Consider the following 9,694-nt stretch of genomic DNA (forward strand, 5'->3'; position numbering starts at 1 on the left):
GACCAAATTACAGGTGATAAGAGGGACAGCTGCGTGGTCAACACTGAGGTAATTTGTTATGTGATCTGGAGAGAAAAACAGAAGTCTATAAGAATAGCTCAAATTTAGGAACTCAAAGAACTGGTGAAATGATTAAAAGACAATTCACTTACAGTTTGACCTTTCATAGGACAAAACTTTTTCCTTAAAAAAATCAACAGAACCTAAAATTTATAGGTAAAATATGTTACTTTTGCTAAAAACTTTGTAGAAAAGGCCATTTGTAAGTTATAATTATATAGTATATAATTTTCTTTTGGTGATTACACAGTACCTTAAAAATAGTTTAGCTGTGCAGAAGTCTAAAATTCAGGCTAAGAAGCTGAGTAGTTTCTCTGGTCTTGACTCAAATTCCCCAGAAGTATAGGCTATCTAGCACACTGGATTTAGAAGGGTTTATGTAGCCTCACACACATGCCAATAGCCTTGGAGATCTGTAGTCTAAGCACTTCTTTGAAGACAGTCTTTTGTTTGTTAATCTTGTCCCAGGTTTGTTAGCTCCTGATTGTTGATCAAGGAATACAAGAAGAAAAAAGTCCCAAGCATAGGCTTCAAAGCACCCTATCTTCTGGAATTCATGAAAGAAAACCTTTGCTGCACCCCATTGGTGAAAGCAACCTTGGGCACCAAACCAGCTTTAAGAACGAAGAAATAGATCCCACCTGTTGGCAGGAATAGTTACACAATATTCTTCATCAGCCAGAGATTTTGTGCCCAATGATTTTGAGTTGTATGGACTAGCCAAGCCTCCATTAGAATGAAGTCACACATTTTCCTGACCTCCTTTTCATTTGATAAATCATCTCACTATGTAGCCCAAGCTAGCCTTGGGCTTGTGATTCCCCTGTTGTAGTCTCCTGGGTTCTGGGGTTACAAGTTGGTGTTTCCGCACCCTGCTCAAGGTGATGTGTGTGTCATCACTGTTCTGAGATGGCGTCAGTACAACTTCTGCTAAAGGGAATGTCAGCTATCTCCCACGTCTGCTTTTCTCTTATATGCAGCAGGTTTGTAATAAGCCTATACAATATTTTCCTCCTTTCTTATTTAGGTATTGTCTCTCTGCTCTCCCCTACCTGGTACATTTGTGTGCTCATACTACAGCCTGCTGTTCAGGGGGACAATTTGCAGGGGACAACTTGGGTCTTTCACAATTTGAGTTTGGGGTATTGGCCTCAGCTTGTTCAGTGTGGTGGCATGTCTCTCTACGTGATCACCCATCTTGCTATCCCTTAAGATATCTTCTCAAAGAGTTTAAAATTTGATACTACACACATGGCTTGATTTGGTCACATGGTCCCTTGTGTGCCTTGTGCTGAAGAGACTTCTAATTCTCAAATAAGTTTCAGTAACTTAAAGTAGAAACACAGCTTAGTTACTGAAATTGAAAAGAGCCTCCTCAGTACACTATAGCAAGAAAATCCTCCTCATCAATGGATCAGATCATGTATACAAACGTATATCATATCATATTTCTACTTCTGATTAATTGAGGTGTTCAAGGAATGGAAGTTTGGAAGATATGTCAAAAGTCTTTATGCATCCAAAAGACAACAACAGAAAAGTCCACCCTAAGCAGCAAAGGTATCAAAAGAGTCATATAGCTTGATCTCTACTTACATGACCTACAAATCCTTGCATTCTCCTGTGCAGTCTGGAAATGGCAGGGCTGAATACAGTGCAGCAGCAATACATTCCTGCTTTAACTAAAATCCATACATCAAGGTTGTATTTGCCACAGAGGGCCTCTGAAAGACTCTGCCCTGCAGACTATCAAAGCAGATGCTGAGACTTATGGCCAACTGTTGGGCAGAGTGCAGGGAATCTTATGAAAGAAGTGGGAAACAGTAAGATCTGGAGAGGACAGGAACTCCACAAGGAGAGCAACAGAGCCATAAAATTTGAACACAGGAGTTTTTCCAGAGACTCATACTCTAACCAAGTACCATGCATGGAGATAACCTAGAACCCCTGCACAGATGTAGCCCATGGCAGTTCAGTATCCAAGTGGGTTCCATAGTAATGGGAAGAGGGACTGCCTCTTACATAATCTGATTGGCCTGCTCTTTGATCACCTCCCCCTGAGGGGAGAGCAGCCTTACCAGGCCACAGAAGATGACAATGCAGCTACTCCTGATGAGATCTGATAGACTAAGATCAGAAGGAAGGAGAGGAGGACCTTCCCTATCAGTGGACTTGGGGAGGGGCATGCATGAAGAATGGGGAGGGAAGGTGTGATTAGGAGGGGAGGAGGGAAGGGTTTATGGGGGGATATAAACTGAATAAATTGTAATTAATAAAAGTTAAAAACAATTTTAAAAAATTAGCGTTAGGTAAATGCCTTAGTTCATGTTAGTATTTTTTATGTGTTTTTGTGATTCCATTTATATTACTGTAGTATTATATTTCAATGCTGAGAATTTTAGGACATGTTAGTAAATGCAGATTCAGGCTTCATGAAATACTCTCTGCTGTTACATGCTGATGAGACTCAATCACTTTTTCTCTTATGAAAAAAATACTTTGAGAAAGTTTGGTTAAAAATACTTTGAGAAGGCTCTGAATTTGGTTCCCAGAACCCATTCTGGAAATGAAGGTTGAAGGGTCGTGCCTATAACCACTGTAACTCCAGTCTGAAGATATCCAATGGCATCTTCAGGGCTTATTGGGCACCTAAAAACAGGTGACATTCTTTCTTTCTCATACATAAAAAAAATCCCCTCAAACTGTAACTTAATTTAGAGTAAATTCAAAAACTACTTGCCATAATGATGTTAAAGCACGATTTTACATCACTTATTTATAAAATTAGATGCACATATCTAATTTTAAATTAAATAGCAGGTGGTCATCAGTATAATTTTATTAGTTATTTGTTATTACTTTATGAAGTTTGAGTTATACAATTTGTAAAGCTGGCCTTTAGCTTTACCACCTGTTTATGAGCAAGAGAAATAATCAAGTCAAAGAAATTAATCTTCAGTTCTGTCTCACTTTCAGTTTCCCCTTTTTCTCTTTTGTTTTATGAGGCAGTTTTTACCTGCACAAATCTCAGAAGGAGTGCTTTTGTAGCTGGGTAGGGACCTCGAGCTTTGATGTTCTGGACTTTGCACCTTTACTGTAGTCAAGCTGATCTTCAGAATGGAAATGGAATCATGTTTCTCTCAGGGTGACAACATTTCCATTATCTTTTATTGCTCTTACTCCAGCCCACTAAATAGGTCCATATTCCCTCTGCCTACCATTTCAGCTGTATCTTTATTCCCCATGATCCAATAAAAGACTCTAAAAACCCATCCATTATGTCTGCCTTTGAACAGTATTCAATATCTTTGAATGATAATTACAAGGTGTGAAATATTTTTTTTAACATCTAGTTGACAATCTTCTGTTCAACTCTCCTCCCCAACCAGCTCTCTTGATTGAAATAAAATTATATATATTTGACTGTACAAAACTGTTTTTTGATATACATATTCAAAGAGAACTGTATGTCACAGTGATGTTACTTAACATAGCTACTAACTCCAACAATACTTTGCTATAGTGGGAGCACTTCAGATCTACGCTCTCAGCAATTTTGACGATACAGTGTAAAATCAGGAGCTAAGGTCACTAAGCCACAGACTAGAACTCTAGGACACTCAACTTTCCTACCCAACTTTTAACACAAAATTCATTTCCTGCCCCAGTAAGACTTCTAAGACCGTTGTTTGTTTCCACTTTTACACCAACAAATTGCTGTAGATGTAGATATAAATGCATAAATTGTTACAGAAAAGCCGAAATAGATATCCATTATATGCCATTCATGTGTTGTGCTACATTACTTGTTTTCAGAACCCTCTCTTCTACCGGGTGGTGGTAGCCTAGAAATCTGTAATTGTGTATTGTCCATCTTACTTTACTCCCCCAGCAGCCCATACTATGTTTCCTGACTAGTGCTTGATGCCTTTATGCAGGTAATTGACTCAGTTTTAATTTCTCTACCTTAGAGAAAGAGTGGGCTAACCGGGAGCTTCCAGCATAGGGTGACTCTTGACAATAATTTAAAAAAGTGCATAGGTCTTCTTATTTAAATAGTTTCAAAATATACAAAACTTAGTTCAGCAAGGCTTCATGGTGCACACTAATTCTAAAATAGAATGAATTGATCTAGGAGTAGAATGAGATTCATTTCACTCTCAGCAGGGAAAGAAGAAAGAGAATGAGGGAGCCAGATGAGGTGGGAAAACTGCCCAGATAGGCTTCCTCATGGTCTGCTGGGTGCTTCAGGACAAGTCTCAGTCTACAGAACAGAATCCAAATCCTACCCCACAGAATCCAAAAGCCCAAAGCCACCACCAACTCCTGGGGAGAAAATGGGAGTGGATTTATTTCTGTTGTGGGAAAGTGACTGGGTGAAGGAAAACAGTTACAGGTACATCACTACAAGGGACAAAATACTGACAGAAGACAGACAAAGAGGTTTAAGGTGATTTAGGCATTCTCTATATCATCTGGATTAATGGATGGGGAAATAAGAGCAACAGTAAATATGCTCCACTGTAGACAGGGACTTCACCAGCTAACAACCATGCTTGGCGGTCACTTTCCCCCCCTGTTAATCAAACCTAGTTAAAACTGGCTAGTCTTCTGCATCATACAATACAAACTCAGGTTCTGTGATAATGAAAAAACTCCATGAGATGTCACTTTAGGCTTCAATATTTTTCTCGAAGGTCACAACTCTCTCATTGAATAAGTTAGCAATAGATGATTCACTATCCTTCAGTTATGCATAATTGTGTTTGGACTGTAGAAAAATATAGAATTAATTTAGTATAAAATTTACCACTCAGTCTTATTCCCTTTTAATAGCAAAGACTGGGCTATTTCATGAAATATTAAAATTACAAAATATAAATCTCAAATAGCACATTTCATTGAGTTGATGTTTGCTTACTATTTTATGATGCTCTGTGAAGATATAAAATGTGTTTAGAATTTATAAGTACAGGTGAAGGGATTTCCTTTCTTAGAGGTAGATGAGGATTTTGATTCAAAGCAGGGCTGTTTGGCATGATAGCACAGATCTACTACTTGCCAGCTGGTGTCTTTGGGCTAATTAGTGAGCTTTGTTGTGTGTCTTAGCTTTCTAATCTATAAAACAAGAATGAAAATATTCCTCCTGGTGGGGCTGCCTCACCAGGCCAAAGTAGAAGAGGATGTGTTAAGTCCTGATGTGATTTGATTTGTTGGGGTGGGGTGGGGAAGGTCTCTCCTTTTCTGAGGAATAGGGGAGGGGGATAAGGAAAAAAGGGAGGGAGGGTGAGACAAGGAGGAATGAGAGGAGGGGGCTACAATGAGTATGTAAAGCAAATAAATAAATACAAAGTTTTTTATAATAATAAATATTGAATATATTATTTATACATTAAAAAAGAAAATATTACCTACTTGGTTTATACTGGAATTGAATCAATGGGTGTATACAACTTGGAATATGATAAATGTATATTAGTTGTTGGAGGTTGTCAAGAAGGGCCATGTAGGTGGTTGTAGGTAGGGAAGGTCCTGGTGGAAGCCCAAAAGTCAGCTATGGTGAAGGCATGGTCAGAGCAGAGCAGGCAGGGTGGGTAGTGATAGCTCTCTGGCCAGATTTGGAGGGTTATGGAAAAGGTGTGCTCAAAGGTGCTCCCCAAGCTAGACTCTGGAGGAGGACTTGGGTAGTGAGTGGGGTGGTTTAATAATTTCAAACAAAATTAATGTCAGATTATCATCAGTCTTCTTGCCTTTAGTATTTCATCTACTAGTCTGTTTGAAACTGTGGCCTTTACCAATTCAGCATTCTCACAGGATGTTTAGGGCCTATTCATTGTTTTAACTCAGCTTCCACCACAACCTTTGTCTCCCATATGCATCATTATTACTGCCACCAAAAATGTATATCGAACACTTGTTAAAACAGGAAAATATAACAGCAAAAAGGAGTAAATTGTTGGACATATTCTTTGTTTGAGCTCCCCTGAAGGCTTAAGAACACTAAAGCTGGTAGAGTAAAGAGAAAATTAACTTTGTTTGAGGTATTTTACATAGTAATTATAAAGGAAAAGTGGAAAACGTTCTGTCATTTATTTTGAAAAATAAAATCATCAAGGTAAAATACTGCACAGAATTATCATGACTATTAAATCCTTTAGATGAAGCATTCAGTATAGGGTCTGAAGCAAAGACTCCAATTCTAACTCACTGTATCCATGCTGAGCTAGGTTCTGGGGACAATAACTTGGTAAATTCTTAAATGTAATCCAGTACACAAACTATTTAATAGAGAGCTAAAATATCACTGCCTTTATTTATTTTTCTTACTATCACTGAAGTTGCATGAGTTGATAAAGTAGAGAGGGCCTTGGATATGCCTCCTGAACAGCATTTCCTAACAGTCACCAAACTGAAGATGTAAGAAATGACTGTAAAGAAGGAGCCCACAGAGATGAGTTCACTGTTGTCTGTGACCATGATCACAAATTTATTGGTCTCTGTGTAAGCAAGTGTAGTTGCATTTTTATTGTTTTTGAAGATGGCTCAGAAAACCAACCATCCATGTAAAAATCTAAAAATAAAGTACGAGCTAAAAACTTACTCTTATTGATAATTTTATCAATTCTTTATTTGCTTATTATATCTTGACATAATAAAACTTTCATGTCTTTAAAAATCAAATGTTATAAAAGGTACTCAGGATACCTTCTTGTAACTCAGAAGTTGGTACCAGAGTTTCCTCATTGCTGCTTTCATCTCTTTGTTCCTGAATGTGTAGATGACTGGATTCAGAAAAGGAGTGAGGATGGCATCAAAAATAGCAAGAAATTTGTCTAAGTGTGATGAAGGAAAGGGCCAGGTGTAGAAGAAGATTAATGGTCCAAAGAACAAAACCACCACAGTCACATGAGCTGACAGAGTAGATAGGGCTTTGGATATGCCACCTGCAGAGTGTCTCCTAACAGTCACCAAAATGAAGATGTAAGAGATGATCAGTACAAAGAAGGAGATAACAGAGATGAGTCCACTGTTGGCTGTGACCATGAACTCCAATTTATCAGTTTCTGTGCAAGCCAGTCTAATAAGCTGAGGGAGATCACAGTAAAAGCTGTCCAAAATATTAGGTCCACAGAAGGGCAAGTCTACAACAAAAGCTAGTTGTGCCACTGAGTGTATAACTCCGAGGATCCAGGCTACTGCCAAAATTAAAATGCATATTTGTGGCCTCATGATAGTCAAGTAGTGGAGAGGTTTACAGATGGCTACATATCTATCAAAGGCCATGGCTGTGAGCAGCACCATTTCTGTGCCCCCAATAGCATGAATAAAGAAGATCTGAGTTATACAACCCCCAAATGAGATGGCTTTGTGTTTTCTAAAAAGGTCATAAATCATCTTAGGTGCTGCTACAGAGCAAACTCCCAGGTCAAGAAATGAGAGATTTGCCAGCAAGAAGTACATAGGAGAATGCAGTTTGGAGTCTGCAGTCACGGAGCACACAATGAGGAGGTTCCCCATCAGACTTGCCATGTAGAACACAGAGGAAAAGAGGAATAGAAGCAACTGGACTCCCCATTTATTGGAGAGTCCCAGGAACACAAACTCAGACACAACAGAGCTATTAGCTCCATCCATAGCTGTGGAGAACAAGGCTGTGTCCAATAAAACCTGAAAAAGGTAGAGAAGAGAAAGATTGAGCTTTGTTTGGAGTTATTAACTCTATCATTTTCAGACTGTAAACAAAACACATTCCCACATACAGCTCAGCAAAACTTCTACCATATTTGCAGAAAATTGCCAGTATTCAGTACATTGAACCACACATCTAACCTATTTCCTAATAGTGTCCAAGTGAAGACTGGGAAATCTTTCTAGACAAGTATGAGAAAAACAACAAAGGACTGGCCCGAAGAAAGGCTACAGGACAACTCAAAACTTGCTAGAAATAACACACATGGAATAAAGGAAATGAGAAGAAACCCCTGCATTCTCTCTCCCAGTTTATTGGTCCTTTCCATGGTATTTTATAAATACCATGAACTTCCTGTTGATTTTAACTTATTTTACCTTTTTGATTGCTCCAATTAGTAAAGTGGTGTAGTACCATTTCTCACATTTGTATGACTCATAGTTAATCTTATATGAAACCACATTCAGTTTTCCTTATAAACAAAGAAAATGATGTAGAAATCCTAACAACCAACATCTGAATTTATAGCAGTCCACGGAGAAAATAGGGTTTTAAGCTTAGGTTGTAGAATCATCAGAGTAAGACCAAGGTCAGACTTGTTAGTTAGAATGCAGAAAAAAAGCAGAGGTCATATGAATACAATATATAAAATTTGCTTTTATTGTAAAGTTTTATAAAGTTTCTACATGATTGACATTTGAAGATCATTTCCACACTGATTTTTCTTTTCATACTTCCTCACTTGGTGGAAAGAACACTGCATTTGGAGTCAGAGAAACATAATCAGGACTAGGCCCAAGTCTTTATGAACTCAAGGAAGATTTTCTTCCATCCTTTCCACACTCACTATCGACAGCCTCTCATTTCATTGTCTGTGTGAAATTAAAAATTCTAAGTGCAGATGATAAATCCAAGTCTTACATTTGGTTATTTAGGAATATAATACTCATCTGCTATGCAACGAAACTGTTCATAATGACAGTGTCCACTTCTCTTCAGTTTACTGCTATATCCACTATCTTGTCCCTTGTTTGTATCGCATATTTTATAGAATTAATTTATAAATCATTCCTTTTGTTATGCAGTTAGAATGCCAGTAAAACGTCAGTGTATCATTTATCTTAGTCATTTGTGATCAATGAACAAACCCAATGGACCCTGAATTTATTGAAGTACTAGTACATTTTAGTACTCTTAAATCTTCTACTTTAGCACACACAATGTAAGTAACAGTAAAAATATATTTGTAAGATCTCCAAGCACATATGTATTTTTGTGTAACTTTTTTGAAGTAGAAAAGACACCTGTGAGTCAGACTGGGTTGTGGTCTGAAGGAAATTAGAAACTGTGCTGCAGATTAAAAAATAAATCTTGTTTTTTTTTTTTTTTTTTTTTTGGTCAATACACAACTCATATCTTAGCTTCAAGTTCTCCTGATACAGGCAAAGAGTCTCTGCAGCAGTCCATGACAATAATAACCCAAAAAACCAGTAACAACTATGTGCTTGGCACCATACTTTTTTTCCCCCGCATACACTATCTTGTCTGATACTTGAAACTAGGACAGGAGCTGATGTTATTTCTCCCTTCCTTGTTAGAGAAATTAGGACCATGAAAGTAAAGTGACATTCTAGAACAGTCAATTGTAGGATTGTTGGTAGTCTGATAGGGTTGGCTTCTTCTCCAACACATACAGGAGACTTTGGCCTTTTTTTGTAATGACTCTTCAGTTGTGTGCTACCCCTTAGTGGCTGTCTGGCTGCCCTGTAGTGACTCACAGTGTGCTCAGCAGATCTAAATGAGGGAGAAGCCAGGCTTGAGGGAGAAGGCAGGCTTGAAGGAGAAGGCAGGCTGCAGTCATAAGCCTCTAGGTTTGTTAGTTTACTTCGAATGCATCTGTAATTCACTGTGGCTCTTAAAATAAACATGGAGGATACCAACCCA

General features: G+C 38.1%; 1 protein-coding gene across 1 annotated transcript; it reads right to left on the reverse strand.

Annotated features, from left to right (window-relative positions):
* Window positions 1-6,756: 6,756 nt before the first annotated feature.
* LOC110564867 (olfactory receptor 4F15-like) lies at window positions 6,757-7,695 on the reverse strand. Its single transcript, XM_021662401.2, has one exon. It carries the CDS (start codon window positions 7,693-7,695, stop codon window positions 6,757-6,759), a length of 939 nt encoding a protein of 312 aa, XP_021518076.2.
* Between the last annotated feature and the right edge of the window lie 1,999 nt (window positions 7,696-9,694).

The sequence above is a fragment of the Meriones unguiculatus genome, chromosome 18, assembly GCF_030254825.1.
Source record: "Meriones unguiculatus strain TT.TT164.6M chromosome 18, Bangor_MerUng_6.1, whole genome shotgun sequence".
In the NCBI taxonomy this organism is placed as follows: domain Eukaryota; kingdom Metazoa; phylum Chordata; class Mammalia; order Rodentia; family Muridae; genus Meriones; species Meriones unguiculatus.